The following is a 21,457-nucleotide window of genomic DNA, read 5'->3' as shown; positions in this document are numbered from 1 at the left end:
CAAACCCGTAAGTGAGTGTTCCGGTTTGCGAACATTCTTTGGAGCCCAAATGTCCGAAGCGGCTTCTGCAGCTTCTGATTGGCTGCAGGAGCTTCCTGCAGCCAATAAGAAGCCAGGTCTTGGTTTCTGAACGTTTTGGAAGTCAAACGGACTTCCGGAACGGATGTATAGGAAAGAAGATAAACACTTCCTTTAGAGCAAATCCATCTGAACCCAGCAGGACTTGTTTCTGAGTAAACGTGCACAGAATCACGTGAGGATGCTCTTTGGCAGGTGGAAGGGGCAGTTACTTTGTCTGGGTGCATTCTCAAACAGCCTGGTCCTTGATGTCTAGGATGAATCTCATCTGAAGGGCTGGACCTTTGGCAGAGTGAGATGACCTCCTCAAGGGCGGGCAGATGCTAGGAAGCAGTTGTGACAGCCCCCCACCGCTGTTCTTCCTGAGGCCCCTGCTGGTGGCAGATGGAGCTGTGTGTGCCCACCCTGTACCCCCATAACTATCCTGCTGTCCTCGGGTGCAATGGCGGACACTATCCTGTTGCTAGCTTTGATGTTAAGGTCCAACTGACGGTCCAATTGGCTTCTGTAGGCGAAGCAGCGTCTTGACCTTTCCCCGAGGCTGCAAAACGCCAAAGGCAGAGAAAAATGGGGAAAGGCAGCCTGATGGGGTGTCCAGATCAGTTCTGCCCCTCTAGAACATGGCCCCCATTTATTTGGGATCTGGGGCAGATTCCACGATGCCAATGCAGTGCAGAGGCACCCCTCCTCTGCTTTGTGGCTGTCCGCAAGCACAATGCAGTTACGGATCACGAAATAGCAGGTGTTACCTCCACACAACCTTCTGGGGGAGGCGAGCAAACGCCCCGGCCATCTTTTCCACCAGGTCTTTTGGCAGGACTCGTATGCCGATTCCAAAGGAGACCACGACCACACCAGCATCTGCGGCTTCCATCCAGAGACGCAGGCCCTGCACGTATAAAAGTACCCCCAGGTTTGCACATCAGAGCAATATCAAGCTTTCTCGCCTCAAGCCTTTCAGGTCTTTGGCTGTACTACCCTGAGCGTGCCTGATCTCGGGAAGCTAAGCAGGGTCAGGCCTGGTTAGTATTTGGATGGGAGACTTCAAACCGTTCTGCTAAGAATAGAAGTCCAGGTAAGACCATACATGGTAGCCTGCCGGGAATTCTGGCAAAGCAGTTGGACTTCTCTGCCCTTCTCCCGTGAAATCCCCATCCTTGCAGACAGCAGAAGCCACAAAACTAGCTTCCTCTTCGCCAGGGCTCTGAAAAGCACCAAACTCAGAAATCTCTCTCCACTGAAAGAATATCAGAGCAAAGGAATCGCGGGACAATTCTTATTATTTTATTGTTAAAACCACTTGTTACCCGTGTCTCCACATGGCCCCCCTGCTCACACAGAGCATCTGTGTCACGGCAAACCGGCTTCTGAGCTTAGTTGGTCAACACCCTGGATAGAAAGCTGACAGAAATGATTGAAAGCAATGGCACTATGCAGGCATTTGAAAGAATGTTTACTTAATAGTTGATGGTGGGGGGGGGGAGTGTTGTGGGTTTGAATGTGCTAGCTCCATTCCTGCTGCAATTCAGGTCATGTCGCAACTCACAGAAGGCCTGAAGTGGGGAGCCTGATAGACCGACACATTACGTAACTCTGGAAAACCAGGTTCCTCAAAGGCTCAGAGACACTTGCAGGGCTGACAGAAGGTTCCCTTGCTGCAGAAAGTCACCTTCCATAAACTGGAAAGTGACAGGAAATTAAACTACTGCACTCATTGGTTAGAGCATGGTGTTAATAATGCCAAGGTTGCAGGTTCGATCCCCATATGGGACAGCTGCATATCCCTGCAGGGGGTTGGAACAGAAGACCCTCGGGTTTCCTTTCCAACTCTACAATTCTATTATTATATTACTCATACCTGTGCACTGCTTCACATTTCAATTAAAGCCTGGCACCTCTTTCCCAAAGCCCGGGAAGCTTCTCCCAAGCTTAGGGAGGTGCGATGCTCACCTGTGCAACGTCGGGACATCACACAAGTTTCCTCCTCCCGAATCGCCCTCGCAAGCTGGCACCTCTGTCCCGAACTGTTCCTCTTAGAAAAATTTCACTGCACACCACTGATTCCTGCATTGCAGTGGGTTGGACTCAGAGACCTTTGAAGTCCCTTCCAACTCTACAGTTCCGTGGTTCTGTAATGTGCAATGGCTAAGCAATTCTTTGTTAAATGAGTCACCTGCCAGTGTTTTTAACCAATGAATGAAGTCAGAGCTGTGAGGGATAAGTGAGTAGGCTTGGACACCACGCAACAGGAATCCCCAGGGTCCTAACAGGTCTAGATTTGCAATGGTGCAATTGGAGTAATAATAATAATTTTATTAATTATACCCGGCCCAACTGCCTGGGTTTCCTCAGCCACTCTGGGAGGCTTACAGCATATATGAAAACATAATAAGACATCAAACATTAAAAACTTCCCAATACAGGGCTGCCTTCAGGTGTCTTCTAAAAGTTGTGTAGTTCTTTATCTCCTTGACATCTGACGGGAGGGCGGCCCACAGGGAGGGCGCTACTACCGAGAAGGTCCTCTGCCTGGTTCCCTGTAACTTCACTTCTCACTGTCAGGGAACCAGCAGAAAACCCTTAGGAGGACCTCAGTGTCCGGGCTGAATGATGGGGGTGGAGACACTCCTTCAGGAATACTTGGCCGAGGTCGTTTAGGGCTTTTAAGGTCACCACCAACACTTTGATTTGTACCTGGAAACATACTGGTAGCCAACGAAGCTCCTTTAGGACCGGTGTTAGGTGGTATGGCGGCTGCTCCCAGTTACCAGTCTAGCCGCCGCATTCTGGATAAGTTGTACTTTCCGAATCACCTTCAAAGGTAGCCCCACGTAGGGCACATTGTACCAGGGCACATGCCAGCAGGGGCTTCAGACTCTGAGCTTATTTTTTTTTTAAGGAAGTCTTTAGCCCTTCTAGAAAGAAAATTACTAAGTTTAATGTGCAGGGAGATGTCTGGAATGCTGGGGCCTGTTTGCTTTCTCTTTGCTGCTCACTGACTTCGTGGAGCAAACAGGGAGCAGCTGCTCTGGTCATGGAAGAGTTTTGGGGGAATGTGTATGTGGAGCAGTGGAGGAAGAGGCTCAGGATCTGCTCCAGTTGTTTTGTTTTGCTACCATCCATCCACAGGAAGCTGTCGGAAGGCAGCTACTTCTTCTTCTTTTAAGTGTGTGTTGGGATGTGGAGGTAATTGCAGGAATCGCCCATCACTCATTTTGCTGCCTGCTGACCATGTGGCAGGCAGCAAAATGAGTAATGGCCGATTCCTGCAATTACCTCCACATCCCAACACACACAGCTGAATATGAGGGTGATGGGAGGATGTGGCAACCTCTTCCTGTTTCTGATGCCTGCCGCACAGCAGCAGTTATTCCTAACTTGCTGGCGCATATCTGTATGTGTGCATGCAGCCCAGGGCAAAGGCATCATTATCTGCATCACATCTCCTCCGATTGTTCCCAAGTTTTTATTTTTGGAGGGGGGGGGGAGAGCTCAGTGCTGAGGTCGCACCATCATTTATTTCCTGATGGTTCTCAAGTTGTTGGATTCTTTTTGGGGGGTGGGGGGAGATGCCAGTGCAAAGGCGTTGTCGATATTATCAGCTTTTCCCAGATTGCTCCCCAATTGTTTGCAGAGTGCAGAGTCATTATCACCATCATAATTATTATCACTTTTTTTGAGGGGACACCCATTGCACGGGGATCATCATCATGGTCATCATCATCATCACCTTTTCCCTCTGTTTGACCCCCCACAGGGACTGTTCCAGGCCATTTTGGGGAGTAGGTAGCACAAAGGAGGAAAATTTATCACCCTCTCCACATACACCCCTCTTCTTGCAGGAATTCACATTTATTTATGTGGACAAATGCCCCACACCCACCCAAGGGGGCCTGCACACAGGGCCCCACATACCATAAATCTGCCACTGGGTGCATCGCGTTCCATTTACTTACCTCTGGGAGAGGCTTTGCAGGCTCTGTGAGAATCCCCCCGGTGAAAACCACATGGGGAAGCGAAGGTCGCGGGAAGTCAAGCACCACTTCGGTGCACAGGAAAAAGAGGCTTGTGCCGTGGACAATCTCCATCATGGATTTCTGCGGCTCCACCCCATGTTTTGCCATTAGGCGGTCAAATTTGGGCATGATGAACAGCCTGGTGCCTACACGGGAGATGATGAAAACCACAATGTTCCAAGTCCGGCCGAAAAAGCCCATCTGATCAGTCATCAGGGAGTTAAATTCGGGGACATAGGCCACAGGTGAAGTGGCTCCAATCTCAGCAGGAAACCAAAAGCCAGTGGAGAGCGCCACATATTTCACACCTAGGACGTGGGCGATAATGGAGCCACACATTTCGTTGGTATCGACCAAGACCAAGTCAAAGTCCTCACTCTGAAGTTGCTGCAGAAGGGTTTTATTTCCCAGTATCAGGTCACAGTTCTCCAGGTACTTCTCCAGGATGGAAAAGAGCTGAATGGAGGTCATCTTCCCCTCAAAGATTCGCTTCAGCAACTCCTGCAGCCAGTCATCGGCGCTTTCCGTGCTGAAGACCCCTTGGTAATCTTGCACCCTGTAGCCCCGGGGGAAAGGCTCCATGACTCGACCTTCGTGAAGGAGGAGGACGGCATCGTGACCCCGGCTGCTTAACGCTTCTGCTATCCGTACAAAGTTATGCAGGTGGCTGTCAAAGACGATGGTGGGCACCAGCAGGACTTTGGCGCTGTGGCAAGGAAGTACGCAAATGGCTTCCACAGCAAAGAGGGCGGCCACAAGGTGTAGCCAATGCTTCATGTCAATCGCTGCAGAGAAAGAGAAAGAGTCAGTCCTCATCCTTTAGCGGTGCAAGTCGGGAAGGGCTCACAGTGTGGGCCAGGTGTGGAGGAAGCAGAGCAAATTAAATGGATTTCTACCCTATGGCCCGACTTAGTGTAATGCAAATCGAAGTGTTTGATTGCAGAAACTGCAGTTCTGTGCAATTTATTTTATTTATACATACAGATGTGCAGCACAAACAGTGAGCCTGGCATTTTACAGGGTGCACATGATGACAGATCTGTACTACAACCTGTTGGAAACTCAGATACACAGGATAGGTGCCAAAGGGCTCCTGAAACCAGGGTTTCAGCTGCCAAAACGGAAAGCCTAATTGCCATTTTGGGGCAAGATGGCCCCAATGCCTTATTTTTCAAATGATGGACTGACTGTGATTGATTCTCAGTTAAACACCTGGCTAGTGGCAGGATCCTAGAAGTGGCAGGATCATTATGTGGGAGTGACCATGCTCTTCTGGAGTTTATTATACAGCGGAAAGGAGCAACCAAGCATACTAAGACTCAAATTCTAGACTTTAAGAAAGCCGACTTCAGAAAACTTAGGGAAACGCTGGGTGAAATCCCATGGACAGAAACACTAAAAGGGAAGGGAGTTCATGATGGTTGGGAGTTTGTTAAAAGGGAGATATTAAAAGCACAACTTCAGGCAATACCAATGAGACGGAAACATGGAAGGTGCCTAAAGAAGCCAGGGTGGCTATCTAAATAACTTTTAACTGAGTTAAGATTTAAAAGGGATATGTACCAAAAATGGAAAAAGGGGGAAATCACCAGAGAGGAATTCAAACAAATAGCCAGCAAGTGTAGAGACAAAGTCAGAAAAGCTAAAGCACAGAAGGAACTCAGGCTTGCTAGAGAGGTTAAAAGCAACAAAAAGGGCTTTTATGGGTATGTCCGTAGCAAAAGGAAAAACAAGGAAACAGTGGGGTCACTTAGAGGAGAAGATGGTGAAATGTGAACAGGGGACAGAGAAAGGGCAGAATTCCTCAATGCCTTCTTTGCCTCAGTCTTCTCCAAAAAAGAAAACAATGCCCGACCTGAAGAACATGGAGCAGATGATTCAGCAGGGGAAACACAGCCCAGAATAAGTAAGGAGGTAATACAAGAATACTAGATGTATTCAAGTCTCCAGGGCCAGATGAACTACACCCAAGAGTATTAAAAGAACTGGCAGAGGTGATTTCAGAACCACTGGCAATAATCTTTTGAGAATTCCTGGAGAACAGGCGAAGTCCCAGCAGACTGGAGGAGGGCAAAAGTTGTCCCTGTTTTCAAAAAGGGGAAAAGAGAGGACCGAAACAATTACCGCCCAGTCAGCCTGACATCAATACCAGGAAAGATTCTAGAGCAGATCATTAAGCAAACAGTCTGTGAGTACCTAGAAAGGAATGCTGTGATCGCTAAAAGTCAGCATGGGTTTCTGAAAAATAGGTCATGTCAGACTAACCTGATCTCATTTTTTGACAGAATTACAAGCCTGGGAGATGAAGGGAACGCTGTCGATATAGCCTGTCTTGATTTCAGCAAGGCCTTTGACAAGGTGCCCCATGATATTCTTGTAAAGAAGCTGGTAAAATGTAGGCTTGACAATGCTACCATTCAGTGGATTTGTAACTGGCTGACTGACTGACCGAACTCAAAGGGTGCTCATCAATGGCTCCTCTTCATCCTGCAGAGAAGTGACTAGTGGGGTGCCACAGGGTTCTGTCTTGGGCCCAGTCTTATTCAACATCTTCATCAATCACTTGGATGATGGGCTTGAGGGCATCCTGATCAAGTTTGCAGATGACACCAAATTGGGAGGGGTGGCTAATACCCCAGAGGACAGAATCACACTTCAAAATGACCTTAACAGATTAGACAACTGGGCCAAAGCAAACAATATGAATTTTAACAAGGAAAAATGTAAAGTACTACACTTGGGCAAAAAAGAAAGAAAGGCACAAATACAGGATGGGAGACACCTGGCTTGAGAGCAGTACATGTGAAAAGGATCTAGGAGTCCTGGTAGACCACAAACTTGACATGAGTCAACAGTGTGATGCAGCAGCTAAAAAGCCAATGCAATTCTGAGCTGCATCAATAGGAGTATAGCGTCTAGATCAAGGGAAGTAATAGTACCACTGTATTCTGCTCTGGTCAGACCTCACCTGGAGTACTGTGTCCAGTTCTGGGCACCACAGTTCAAGAAGGATACTGACAAGCTGGAACGTGTCCAGAAAAGGGCAACCAAAATGGTCAAATGCTTGGAAACAATGCCTTATGAGGAACGGCTTAGAGAGCTGGCTATGTTTAGCCTGGAGAAGAGAAGGTTAAGGGGTGATATGATAGCCATGTTCAAATATATTAAAGGATGTCATATAGAGGAGGGTGAAATGTTGTTTTCTGCTGCTCCAGAGAAGCGGACACGGAGCAATGGATTCAAACTACAAGAAAGAAGATTCCACCTAAACATTAGGAAGAACTTCCTAACATTATTTTTTTTTTGTCAGGAAATTCTATTTAATTTATTTTTATCAGACTTGCCAGATCACCTCCAAAAAATAGAATCACATGCCCCTAAACTTAATCAGAAACCAGTTCCTCTCTTATTATACGCAGACGATGCTGTCCTACTATCATTAACGAGCTTGGGTCTGAAACGTCTTATATCTTCTCTGATCCTTTACTGCGAATGTAACAAACTCTCTATAAATTATGAGAAGACAAAAATTTTGGTCTTCTCGAATGGTTGGAAATTAGAGAAATGGAAAATAAGAGGGCAAGAAATCCAACAAGTGAAAATCTATAGGTATCTGGGAATCTTATTCCAGAGCAATTTAGGGTGGGCAAATCATCGCACAAATGCCATAAAACAGGCAAAGTGCACCTCATCAGCAGTTGCCCGTTTTTATTATCAGAAAGGTAATCAATTTATTCCTGCGGCCAATCAGATATTTCAAACAAAAGTGCAATCCCAGATATTCTATGGAATCCCGCTATGGGTCCAAGCATATAACAGTGATTTAAAAAGGATTCACTCCAGCTTTCTGAGACGTATTCTTGGACTCCCAACTGTGATCAAATATGAAACAATGTGTGCAGAAATAGGCATACACACAATGGAATATTGGGCCTGGACCACCTCAATAAAATACTGGTTACGCTGCCATTTTCGCTGCCCTCCATCAAGTCTGCTCGCTGATTTGCTCAAAGACTCCTATAAATCAAGATGGTATCAGTACCTTGAAAAAAAGATCGAATCTTTAGGCATCGAGCTGGAGCCCCTGTACAATTCTAACGAGCAATACATTTTCCATAATATCCTAACTAGACTAAAGGATGTCAAGAGACAAAATATTATGGCAGCTGTAAACAAAATTTGCTCCCCTATATTCTATGATTTAAATATCTTAGATAGCAGAGCCAATTACGTCACTAAGTTAATAATCCCAGCCCAACGTAGGGCTTTTATGCTGGCCCGTTTGAATGTTTTTCCCTCGGCATTTGTCAGGGGAAGATATCAAAACATTCCTAGAAACAAGAGATTCTGCAGATGTTCTATGAATGTCCCGGACACTGTAGAGCATATTCTCTTTCATTGCCCATTGTACAGTACGCTCCGTCAACGTGTGCTGTCCCCTCTTTTGGGTGGTCTGGAACCCCAGCAAGGTGAAAGTGTGAGATTCTGCCTATCTGACGTTGACCAAAGGGTAACAGCGGGGGTAGCCGAGTTTTTGGTAGCAGTCCTCCAAGGAGCAGGTTAATAAGGAAAACCACTGATTCTATATGTATGTATGTATATATATATATATATATATATATATATATATATATATATATATATGTAGCCAACTGCTGCCTTTTTATATATATTTCAAGGCTTTTATATGTTATTTTCTCTTTTATGGTTTTATTTGCATAATGCCTAATGAAGGTTTGATAAGTAAGTAAGAACTTCCTGACAGTAAGAGCTGTTCGACAGTGGAATTTGCTGCCAAGAAGTGTGGTGGAGTCTCCTTCTTTGGAGGTCTTTAAGTGGAGGCTTGACAGCCATATGTCAAGTATGCTTTGATGGTGTTTCCTGCTTGGCAGGGGGTTGGACTGGATGGCCCATGTGGTCTCTTCCAACTCTATGATTCTAGTTCAAAGGACCACCTTGAGCTAGGTTAAGAGCTTTGAGAACTTAAATAAAAGTCATTTGACCCAGGGTCATAGCAGCCTATTCCAACCTCTTTTTCCTAATGGTGACATGGACCATTCATAACGTACGAATATTCTTCACAACTTTGAGCAGAGAAAAAGCTGAGACAAGGAAAAAAAGGTAAAGGAAGACAAGCGACAACAATTAACTGTAACGTTGCTCCCTGCTCCTGCTCAGGCTGCACAGAAAAAGCATTTTAGTTCCCGAAATTGCTTCTATTGTGCAGGTGAAATATAACTGATAGAATTCTACAGGATGGGGTATTAGTGTGTGAAAACAGTCCAGATCCAATTATCCCCAGATGGTGGAGATGTCAGGCGCCATCCTGGCACCCAAGCATCTTCACTTGGTCACAAGCAGCCGATAGCCAGGTGCAAAATGCGCCTGGCGAATTTCAAACACTAATGGGCTTTCCATGTAAAAGTTGAGACAAGGGGAAAAGGGGGACAAGAATGAAGTGGAGGTGGGGACGGCCAACATGGTGCCCTCCCTCAGGTTGTGAACTGCATCTTCCATCAACCCCCAGCCAGCCTGGATCCCAGCCCTGCAATGATAGGAGTTACCAAAGTTATGGCAGACACCATATTGGATATGCAATTATCCCAGTTCCACAGGCTTTGGCTTGGTTACAGGCATAATTTCAGGTCTGAGAAGCTTCGGCGCAAACGACAAGCACTGGAGCGTTTTTCTGTGCACCTTCGCAGAGAGTAGCTCTGAGACAATGCCACCACTGTAATCAGTTCCAAAGATCAGCATACTGCGATGGTGCATTCTGTTAACATGCAAAATAAGGTCTAGCCAGGTATAACCTCACTCCATAGTAAGCAGTTATGGTGTTTAAAAAAAGGCACCTGTTACAAATGCATTCAGCACAAGGTAATCTACATATTTAAAGGAAAATTCCTTCCAGTAGCACCTTAGAGACCAACTAAGTTATCTGAAGAAGTATGCAAGCACACAAAAGCTCATACCAATAACAAACTTAGTTGGTCTCTACTGGAAGGATTATTTTTTTATTTTATTTCGACTACGGCAGACCAACACGGCTACCTACCTGTAAATACATATTTATGAAAGCCATGTAACTGCTTTTAGTGCAATCGGTGCTAACTCTACTCAACATGTATTAATTTCTGGGTGCACTTGGTAGTATTGGAGTGTACCTTCCAAAACATACACTTGTAGACGCCCTCCCCTCTTCCTCCAATCCCACATTTCCAACATCTTACCGTAATTCAAACTCTGCAAGTCCAAGACTGAACAAGAGATGCCATTAAAGTCAACAGACATCAGGCTGGAAATCACCAAGCTTGCTCTCAATATGAGGGCAAGCGTTTCCTCCCTGAGTTCTCCTCCAGATTTCAAGCCAAGCCACTGAATTATACCTGCCTCTTTTCACCCCCACCCACTTGCTGTTCTGGTGTTTCTTCCAGCAGCATCTATCTGGAAAGGTAGATGAGAAACATGACTCCAGAGAAGACGACAAAACACAGGCATTTGTGCATTATTAGCCTGAATAAGGAGTCCTTTTCTGCTGCGGTCTCTGGAGCAGCTACAGGAAAGCAAGATCCACTAAGATTGCACCCCCTGTTGCACCTTTGCACAACACAGGTATCATGTGCACGATAATTGTGTACAGGAAATAAATTTGTATTGGTGCATGATGTGCAAGTGGTCAGAATTTCCTCACTTATTCAACTGCTGCAGATATAAGACAGATATATGAGCTACTTCCTCATTTGACTACTATACAGCCATCCTACACACTGCCAAGGTCGCTACACCTCCCAGGTACTTTGGGTGTGTGCACGCACACAGAATGCTACTTGTACAATGGGGTTTCCCTTTCCTCTTCCTTCTCTGCACACCCACAAATTCTGCTCCCGGGGAGGGGCGTTGTTCTCCAATTCCCTGGAGCAGATTTTGAAAGTGCATGAGGAACTGAAGAAAAGGAGAAAGAAGTCCCATTAGGGAAGGCTGGTGTGCTAGTGAAACAGCAGTATTGGATAAAACCCTTTGACTAGATTATGGTAGCCATCTGGGTCTTGGCACACAGGCTCTCTGGCCTCAATACACAGTACACTGGTTGTACTGTTTAGTTGTTGCAGAAAAGAAGCGCGATAAGAGAAACAGAGGAAGGGGGCTGGAAGAGGAGCTGTGTGCAGAGAAAGAGCTGTGAGTGGAGGGGTGTCCTATTTGCCGTCTTCTGGACTCCCTAGCAAAGTCACCCAACCCAGCCTGCTGCTGCCTGGAACAACTGGGTGTGCAGCTGGTTCAGTGCTGAATGGGCAGTTTGCAGAAACTCCATTAACCTCGGTGCCTGTTGTAAAGGAAAGCCTAGTGCACCTTCTTTGATGTGATTTTTTTTGGGGGGGGGGTGATTAGTGAGTTTGTTGAGGCCGTAGGTGAGAGCCAGGGTGCTTGGGTGGGATCTTGGGCAAGAGCTAGGAAGCAAGGGGTTATTGAGTGCATGTGCACACCAGAAGGTGACATAACTGATATTATTATGTGCTTATCAATATCAATTGGACAAACAGGCCAAACCCTATGCCAAAGGATAAATGGACATAAATCTGACATCAGGAATTACAAGTCAGAGAAGCCAGTAGGAGAACACTTCAATCTCCCAGGACATTCTATACAAGATCTCACAGTAGCTGTCTTACTACAAAAGAATTTCAGAAATAGACTGGAAAGAGAAGTTGCTGAATTGCAACTTATCACCAAGCTCAAAACCATGGAGGGACCTGGTTTGAACAGAGACATTGGATTCTTATCTCATTATACATGATAAAGCGATCTTCAGCCATCTCAACCCTTGCTTTTTCATGCAAGACCATTTGCAGTCGTTTACAGTCGTCAACAGCTAGGAGTCAGTCAATCACCCATTTCCACCACCCTTCTGAGTGATACCCCCTCCCCACCCTTTCTCTACATAAGCGTCTGCGGACTTCTATTTCAGTGTATCTGACGAAAGCTCATACCAAAATAAAAACTTATTTGGTCTTTAAGGTGCTGCTGGAAGGATTTTTTAAAATTTTGCTTATCAATACTTGATTGATTTATATTCATGGTATGATTGTGTAATTTTTGCGGCAGTTCTTTCAGGTTTGCTTTACACCACTTTGGGGCAAAGTTCTATAGCAAGGGGTACAGAAATTGTCTAAATAATAACATAAAGATGCTCAACAGATACAGAGGCCCCCTGAAAGAGAAAAGAAGGTGTCATATTCAGTGGTGGACCTTGGGCTCTCAAATTTCAGCAACACCCTGTGTGATGCTAAAATTCAGCGCCAGCTACAGCACAGTGCCCAGAAACTGCCTCTGCCTTGGGTTGTGGGTGAGCTTCTGAGATCTCTCCAGGAAGGCCCTGGAACTAATCTGGCCAGAAAAGTTTCCCTGGGTCAGAGGGACTTGAAAAAAAGAACCCTTGTCTAAAAGAAGAAAACAGCAGAGAAGAATCATCTCCGAGTTTAAGCCTGTAGTTGGAAGTCGGGTGACCTGGTTGAATTGCTCTGTTGGTGCAATGTTTCTCTAATATGCTGTATAATAGAAGCTGTGGTCCTCCCAGTGTTGTGGGACACCAACTCCCATCAGTCTCAGTCAGCATAGCCAGTGGTCAGAGATGATGGGAGTTGTAGTCAGGTAACATTGGGAGGGGCACAGATTCTCCATCCTTGCTATATGGGAATTCCACCTGTCTTTTCTTAGAATGAACAATACTGTGCTGTCTAGGTAGGGACCCAGGTGGCGCTGTGGGTTAAACCACTGAGCCTAGGGCTTGCTGATCAGAAGGTCAGCGGTTCGAATCCCTGTGACGGGGTGAGCTCCTGTTGCTTGGTCCCAGCTCCTGCCAACCTAGCATTTCGAAAGCACGTCAAAATGCAAGTAGATAAATAGGAACCGCTACAGCGGGAAGGTAAACCGCGTTTCCGTGTGCTGCTCTGGTTCGCCAGAAGCGTCTTTGTCATGCTGGCCACATGACCTGGAAGCTGTACGCCGGCTCCCTCGGCCAATAATGCGAGATGAGCGCACAGCCCCAGAGTCGGTCACGACTGGACCTAATGGTCAGGGGTCCCTTTACCTTTACCTTTAGGTGGTAGGTAGGGATTTTAAAGCAGCAATGCCCTCCAGCAGTGTTAGAAACTCAGGTATATAAGCTAGGTGCCAGATGTCTCCTTAAACCAGGGTTACAGTTGCCAAAACAGAACGCCTAGTGCCCATTTTGGGGCCAATATGACATTTTGTTCCTGAAATCCATTCTGAATGTGCAGATAAAATCTCACAGATAGAATTCCACAGAATGTGTTCCTAGTGTGTGAAAACAGTCCAGATCCAAGGATCCCCAGGCATGCATCTCCAGGTGGCGGAGACCAAACTAAACCGCTGAGAGCAAAATATACATCAGGAGTCTTAGTTCAGTTCAGAATTGAGTATACATTTCCATAGTTAACACTAAATACATTACTTCTGGCAAATGAAAGTCACCATAGCTGCTAGAGAGCCTTGAAAATTTGTGTCCAGGGCTTTTTCAGACTTATCCACCCATGTACTATCTCAGAATTTCCCAAACTTGGGTCTCCAACTGTCGATGGACTACAACTCCCATCATCCCTAGCTATCAATATCAGTTGTCAGGGATGAGGGAATTGTAGTCCAAAAACAGCTGGCGACCCAAGTTAAGGAAACCCTGTACTATCTGAAACCAAAGGGGAGCATTGATTGCTTTCCAAATGCTCTCAATCGAGACGGCAGTTTTTAACTGATGACAAAAGCCACAGTGGGCAGAGTTTGGCATGAGAAAAATGCTAAGGAAAAGCATCTGGATATCTCTCCAGAAGTTGCGTGAGGAACCCTTTGGAATCCCAAGGGCCAGCTTTGCTTCTGGGCAACTTTCCGGGGGCCACAGGCAAAAGTGGGTGGAACAGCAAACGTAAATGTTAATTTTGTATGGCAGGCTAGTTTCTACAGAAACTTGCAGGCTCCGTTCCCTCCTTCATCCAGGCGAGCAAGAGGCATTATCAGAGTTCAAAGGAGCATTTCAGCCAGGAGGGTGCAAAGCAGGGCTGGCAAGGAATTTGTCCTGGAGAAAGTGGGAGAGGCCGGTGAAGGAACTGTGAGTTGTGAGGGCCAAGCTGAGAGAGGCACAGTGTGGCACATTCGCCTCACATTCGCTCCATCTGGTATGCAGGCTGAGACCCTACCTGCCTGCAGGCAGTCTAGCCAGAGTGGTGCATGCTCTACTTATCTCCCGCTTGGACTACTGCAATGCGCTCTACGTGGGGCTACCTTTGAAGGTGACTCGTAAACTACAACTAATCCAGAATGCGGCAGCTAGACTGGTGATTGGGAGCGGCCGCAGAGACCACATAACACCGGTCTTGAAAGATCTACATTGGCTCCCAGTACGTTTCCGAGCACAATTCAAAGTGTTGGTGCTGACCTTTAAAGCCCTAAATGGCCTCAGTCCAGTATACCTGAAGGAGCATCTCCACCTCCATCATTCTGCCCGGACACTGAGGTCCAGCACCGAGGGCCTTCTGGCGGTTCCCTCATTGCGAGAAGTGAGGTTACAGGGAACTAGGCAGAGGGCCTTCTCGGTGGTGGCGCCTGCCCTGTGGAACGCCCTCCCAACAGATGTCAAAGAGGAAAGCAACTACCAGACTTTTAGAAGACATCTGAAGGCATCCCTGTTCAGGGAGGCTTTTAATGTTTAATAGATTACTGTGTTTTATTTTTCTGTTGGAAGCCGCCCAGAGTGGCTGGGGAGACCCAGCCAGATGGACGGGGTATAAATAATAAAGTATTATTATTATTATTATTATTATTATTATTATTATTATTATTATTATTATTATCACCAGCCTAACGTTTTAGAGTAAGAATGGGGTTTTGTCCAGTTCAAAAATTTGGAAGGTGCAGGTGAGCAGACTCCAGGCAAAGAGCAGCAAACACAAGGTTTCGCCTCGCTTTCTTTCTCTCCGGCCTGTTATGCAATGAGCGGAGACAATGCCAGCTCAGATTTTGGCACGTTTTGAGCCAAGCAGACAGAAAGGTATAAGAACTCCATTAGGCACACCCAGCCCAAGACAGAGTTATGACACCTACTTAGGTAATTATAGCCAGCAGTGAGAAAGCTGATTAGGACATTTCATCGTTTAAACAGGCTTATGACAGACTTCCACACCAAGATTATTTAGTCAGAGCAAGAAAGGCGTCACTTTTTCAGAATACTCCTGAGAATATAATAATCCTGCTCCCAAGAGATAGTGGAATGTGACCACATACGCTGATGAAGCAATATTCCTCCAGTGTTTTCTACTACTGTATCTTGATTAATACTGGCAGCCACAGGTTCTGACAGCCAAGACTTTCTCCAGCTAACAAAAGTCAGGTACTGTTTGCCTTGCTTTCCCAGTCGCAGGTGGGGGACAGCCTTTAAATAGAATAATCATAATCATAATAATATTAGCCACCCATCTGACTGGATTGCCCCAGCCACTCTCGGCAGCTCCCAACAAAATATTAAAAATACCATAAAACACCAACTATTAACAACTTCCTGTAAGAGGGCTGCCTTCAGATGTCTGCTCAAAGTCGAATAGTTGTTTTATCTGTTTGACATTTGACGGGAGGGTGTTCCACAAGGTGGGCGCCACCACTGAGAAGGCCCTCAGAGCTGGACTTCAGTGTCCAAGCTGGACAATGGAGGTGGAGACGCTCCTTCAGGTATACTGAGCCAAGGCCATTTAGGGCTTTAAAGGTCAGCACCAACAGTTTGAATTGTGCTCGGAAACGTACTGGGAGCCTTTAGGATCTCTTCTGGCTACAGTGTTCTAAAGCTAGGGTGTTCTTTGGGGGGTTTTGCTGTTAGGGGGTTTTGCTGTTGGGTTTTCCCCATCTTTATTTTAGATTCTGTTGGGATTTATGTGGAAACTACTCAGTTCGATTTTGTATTATTTAGTGTTTTATTTATTGTTTATGACTACTTTTGTTATGTTGCAGTTATGTATCCCCCCCCCCACACACACACCATGTTGTAAACAGCCTTAAGCATGGCTTTAGAACAGCCTCGTAACATGGATACATAGGAACAGGGGGATCTGAGGCTAGCAAACTTGAAAAATAGAAAGAAAAAACACCAACTTGGTGGAGCATTGGGGAGAAAAGACCCAGGAGGAAGGGATATTCTAGCAAACAGAGACTAGCAAACAGAAGGAAAGGAGAAGGAAGGCAAAGGAAGACAAACACCTTGAAGTTGTGTAGAAGATTAACTTTTAAAGAGATACGTACAGCTTCTTGCACCTCCTACGGTAGGCAAGTTCACCCCCCCACCCCAAAATTCCCTCTTGGGATGCATGTGTGCCACCTGAAACTTCAGATAAAGGGTTCCATTTTCTTTCTCCCCTTTGCGAGACAAAGTGTGCCTCCAGACAACTTGTTTACAGAGTATTCATACTGATTTTTAGATAACCGATATTAGACCCCATGGGCTGTTTAATGAGCATTTATTCTGATTTATCCGGAAGGACGTTAGGGCTCTTCCATGCTTCTGCCTGTTCCAGGCCTAGAAAGCATGGATCCAAGCCGTTTCCTACTTTTCCTGTGCTTTGTGAAAAACTCGATTGCTGCTTGTTCTGATTCAGTGGTTTTCCCTGGGGGAAAGTGGTGGGGAAACGGAAGTGTGGATGAGCCCCTAGATGATGTTGCATCAAATCCCACGTTATCACACACCTCCTGGTGCATTTCACCATCACTTTTCTTACTGCAAAAAGTCTGGTCATGGGTGTAGCCAGAGGGGGCAGGAGGACACCTGCCTCCCCCAAAAAATCAAGTAAATAAATAAATAAAAACACTTAACTAAAAGTAGAAATAATCAGAATATTTGAAACTGAAATGCTTGCTGAGGTCACCTGGATGATGTTGTGCACAGGAAAACTGTATTGGGGGAAAAAGGAGGAAGTGCTGAAAAAGGTTTTCAGCAAATCTAGGAAAACTTGCTTTAATTCAGATTTTTTTAAAAGATAAGATGAAAAAGGTGCATTCTTTGTAATTTTGCAAAATATACTCGTTAACTGCATGTAAGGTACTCCCTGATGTTAATTTTTTAAAAAATTTAATTTCCTAGTTTTCAAACAATCTGAAGATTTTTTGACAGGTTTTTCTGAGCACTTAGGGGTCAAAAGAAAATAATTTAAATGAACTGGTTGACATTTCATTCTGAATCTGCTAACTGGACAGAGCCAGAGGATGGTGACAGGTGGTTGTCCTGCCCCCCCCCCCAACATAAATCCTGGCTACGCCCATGAGTCTGGTCTTTTGATCCCAATGAACTATAAATGAACAACCTGCACTTACGGCTATGTGAATGAATCCCACCCCAGAATAGCAGTCTAGGGGCACCCAAAGATTCGTCTGTCCAATTAGTGCACAGCCTGTGTCCCTTCCGCAGATGTTGCTGACCATCTTCCCTCACCATCGATTTGCCTTACTGGCTGAACCTGAAGGGAACTGGAGTACAACAATACTGGGATGGAAGACCCCAAGTGTCCCTAAATCAGGGACATCCCTAATTTAGAAAAAACCCGCCCCGGTTTTATATTTCATCCCGCAATGTCCTGCTTTTCCTTAGGATGCCCCTATTTTCATTGCAGAAATGTTAGAGGGTATTGAATGGCCATTGCGTTCAAAAGGGCCGACTGCCTGGTAAGTATGTGCAGGGCTGCCGCGAGCCTGATCCAAGAACTTTTGCCGCCTGAGGCAAAGGACAAGAGGGCAGTCCCTCCCATTCTGTGGACAAGAGCCAAGCAGACTAGCTGCTGAATCTTAATTTGCTGGCAGCATAACAGCATCCACCACTAGCTCTGAAGGCAGCAGGCTGTCTCAGGAGGTGCAAGGCAGACCAGGTCACACACACAGAGCTCTGCCTTCTCCCCACCTGTCAGCATTTGCCTCCTGAGGCAGCTACCTCCCTCTGCCTCAGGACAGGGCCGGCCCTGGATTGCAGCCATCTTAAGGCTGCAGGTGTATTCAATACGGGTCTCCTACCCTGTCCTGTACCAGCGGCACATTTTCCTACAATGCCTTTCAAAACAAAAGCAAAGGGCAGTCGCTCCTACATTAAATTTAGAACCATAGGTTTGTAGACTGGGAAGCGACCCTGAGGATCACCTAGTCCAACCCCACGCAATGCGGAAATATTCAGCTGTCCCATGCAGGGATCAAACCTGCAACCTTGGCATTATCAGCACAATGCTCTAACCAACTGAGCTAATTTGCTTCCTTGTGATTTTTAAATTGGTCCAACCACTGTTAGGGCCAGGGGTGGGCAATCTCCATCTGTTAGGAGCCATGTTCCCTCAGGGATCATCTGTTGGGGAGGGCGAGCAAAGACAGCCATCAATCTGCCACTTCCTCCGCCTCATTACCCGTCACCTTCCTGTCTATCAGGCCATAGGAGGAAAGGCAGGCTTCTCCTGCCAGAGGTCTGAATGGCCAAAGCCAGACTGAAGACCCCCAAACTCAGGCTGCCCACCCCTGCCTTGCACAATGTTCCTTCTTCCATTACAGGCTCAGGTAGCCTCCTTTACCTGAGGTCGTCCTATGGGGCGAGGACAGCATTAGTGGTTGTCCCTGTCAGACTGGCAACTGCCGGTACCAAATCTTACCTACGGTAGTTGCCGCTGTGTCACTCCATCTCTCTCTGCCAGAGGCAAACCAGCAGCACCATCTCCTACCCCAAGCAGGTAAGTAAGTGGCTGTTCAAAGGAGCAGCTGCTTCCACTCACTCTCACTTGGCCACAGAGTCTCAGAATGAGTTGGACCCAGTCTTCCTGCCTGGAGGGAGCTAGCAGGTGAGCTGTTCCAGCTCCCAGCTGGCTCTTTCTTATAATTATCCTCACATTTTTATCCTACCTTTCCTCGAAGGAGCTCAGGGCACCTTACATACAGCTCTTCCCCTCCCCAGTTTTATCCTCAAAACAACCCTGTAAGGTAGGTTACACCGAGAGACAGCCCAAGGTCACCCGGTGGGCTTCACTGCTGAGCAGGAATTTGGACCTTTGCCTCCCAGGTCCTTGGTCCAACATTTTAACCACTGCACCACACTGCCTCTGTAGCCTTGCCTGTGCTGCGCAGGCAAGCAAGGAGCAGAGGTGGCTGCTGGAGGAGCAGTTTCTGCTGCCTCCATGTTCATCTTCTCCTGGGTAGAACAAGAGCAGGGTTGCACAATTTTTCAGCTTCCCAAAGACCGGATGGTGGAGCATCCAGGGTTTGCCAGGGGATGAGATGAAGAAGCTGAGCCAAGCAACTGTCACCTCCATTACCCAGTGCATTTCCACATCCCTGCTGTAATCATCAAATATTTCGGTTTTAGTCACCAAATCTTTCAGGTTTATTTATTGCACAAGGCCTCCACATCAACGGCAGTTGCACAACCAGAATTTAGAATCATAGCATTGTAGAGTCTCCAGAGACCCCAAGAGCCATCTAGTCCAAGCCCCTGCAACGCAGGGATCTTTTGCCCAACACAGGGCTCGAACCCACAACAATCGATTAAAAGAACCCATCGTTCTGCCCGGACACTGAGGTCCAGCGCCGAGGGCCTTCTGGCGGTTCCCTCGCTACGAGAAGCCAAGTTACAGGGAACCAGGCAGAGGGCCTTCTCGGTAGTAGCACACACCCTCCCACCAGAGGTCAAAGAGAACAACAGCTACCAGACCTTTAGAAGGCATCTCAAGGCAGCCCTGTTTAGGGAAGCTTTTAATGTTTCATGGATTTCTGTATTTTAATATTTTGTTGGAAGCCGCCCAGAGTGGCTGGGGGAACCCGGCCAGATGGGCGGGGTATAAATAAATTATTATTACTATTACTATTACTATTACTATTATAATAATAATAAAAGACTCGTGTACTACCAGTGGAGCTATCCAGCTACATTTGCCAGGCAGTGACTAGATCCTACCCGGGAAGCGCCCTCGGTGGGAAGCGACGGGAAAGGGAAAGGTGGGGTGGCAACTGCTGGAGGCGAAGTCACAGAGCCTTCCGGGGCGAAAGCAAGCCAGAAATGACCATCGCTCGACGGCGTCGTCGTACAACCTCTGCGCGCACCTTTTCGCGCGAACTAGAAAAAGCCAAACCTGCCGCCAAGGTCCCGTTTGCGATCGCTGGAATCTTGCAGAGTATTGAGGCCCCCCCCCACACACCTGCCCGGCCTGGAAGCGCCCCTGGGAGATGAGTTAACATTGAAGCGAAGGGTGAAGAGGGTGCTAAAGCGTAAACCCGTCCCTGCTTAGAGACGGAGGGTGGAGGTGGCGGAGGGTGGGGAGGACAACGCAGCAGGGAAAACCCAAAGGAGAAAAGCCCACAACTCCCCCCCCCAGTCCGCCCCCAGGCCCCTGCGACTCTCTCTGCCCACCTTGCCCGCCCGCGGAAGCGGGGTCCCTGGCGTCCGTCTGGTGCTCCCCGGTGCCTCGTCTGGTGGCGCGGGCTGGGCTGGATCTGCTGCTGTCCCATCTCTTGCCTTGCGCTTCCCGCCCCGGGCGGCGGGGCGGGGCTCGGCCCACATGAGGCACTCTTACCGGCAGCGGGAGGCCAGGCCTCGCCGCCTTTCCGAGGCGGCCCTGCCTGCTCTCCGCCTAAGCCCAGAAGCCAAGATGGGGTCCCTCTGGCCCAGCAGGGGGGAGAGGGCCAACTCCAGGAGTGCCAACTTGAATAACATATTTGGGGTGTGGGTGTCCAGGTAAGCCCTGCCCTACATAATGGATCGCAAGACCCGGACACACACGTTATTTCTGAATGACAATACCCATCCATTTTGGGGAGGCCCAGCGGCCCCCTCGAATATTTTATTGAGGGACTTGGACCTTGGCCCCCAAGAATTGTCTCTTCTGCGACCCTCTGAGGGAATTGGCGGGACAGGGTCACGTGGGGCTTGCTTCAGGGTAAGTGCGTAAAACTGCACCTCCAGTCTCCAAGGCGTTCGCTAGACGCACAGCGTCGCCTGTTGTTGGACCCTCGCCGTGGGAAGAACGTGGTGGGATTTCTCTCCCCCCCCCCACTTTTTTTTAAATCCAGTAAGTCCTGGGCTTGACTGGTTGGTTCAGTTTCTAGGAGGAGATGGCAGCTAAGGCTGGCATCCTCGCGCCGCTCGCTGGGTGCTCGCCCGCTAACCAACGCGCGGAGCTGCTGCGAGGATAAAATGGGGGAAGGGAATAGAAGAACCGCGGGCCACCTGTAGCTCCTTGCAGGAGAGCTGGGAGGTAAATGTTACAACGCTGAGACCCGGCACCTCCAGCGCCGTCCCCCCCCCCCCCCCGCATGCAAAGGAAGAGCGGTTGTTTGAAAAGGCACCCACCCCCTGC

The 21,457-nt window shown here is 47.5% G+C and overlaps 1 protein-coding gene across 1 annotated transcript in view; it reads right to left on the bottom strand.

The window, feature by feature from the left end:
* The window catches only part of LOC118096504 (2-hydroxyacylsphingosine 1-beta-galactosyltransferase), a 28,792-nt gene extending 8,169 nt beyond the window's left edge, over nt 1–20,623 (bottom strand). The window contains exons 1-3 of the mRNA XM_035138421.2: nt 20,512–20,623; nt 4,035–4,879; nt 828–967 (exon numbers count right to left, since the gene is read on the bottom strand). Of these exons, the coding sequence (XP_034994312.1) occupies nt 828–967; nt 4,035–4,871 (977 nt within the window). The 5' untranslated portion in view covers nt 4,872–4,879; nt 20,512–20,623. The remainder of the gene's footprint in view (nt 1–827; nt 968–4,034; nt 4,880–20,511) is intronic.
* Nucleotides 20,624–21,457: the final 834 nt, after the last annotated feature.

Source organism: Zootoca vivipara, chromosome 5 (assembly GCF_963506605.1).
Source record: "Zootoca vivipara chromosome 5, rZooViv1.1, whole genome shotgun sequence".
Taxonomy (NCBI): Eukaryota; Metazoa; Chordata; class Lepidosauria; order Squamata; family Lacertidae; genus Zootoca; species Zootoca vivipara.
Note: the sequence above shows the minus strand (reverse complement) of the source record. Positions and strands in the feature narration are given on the sequence as shown.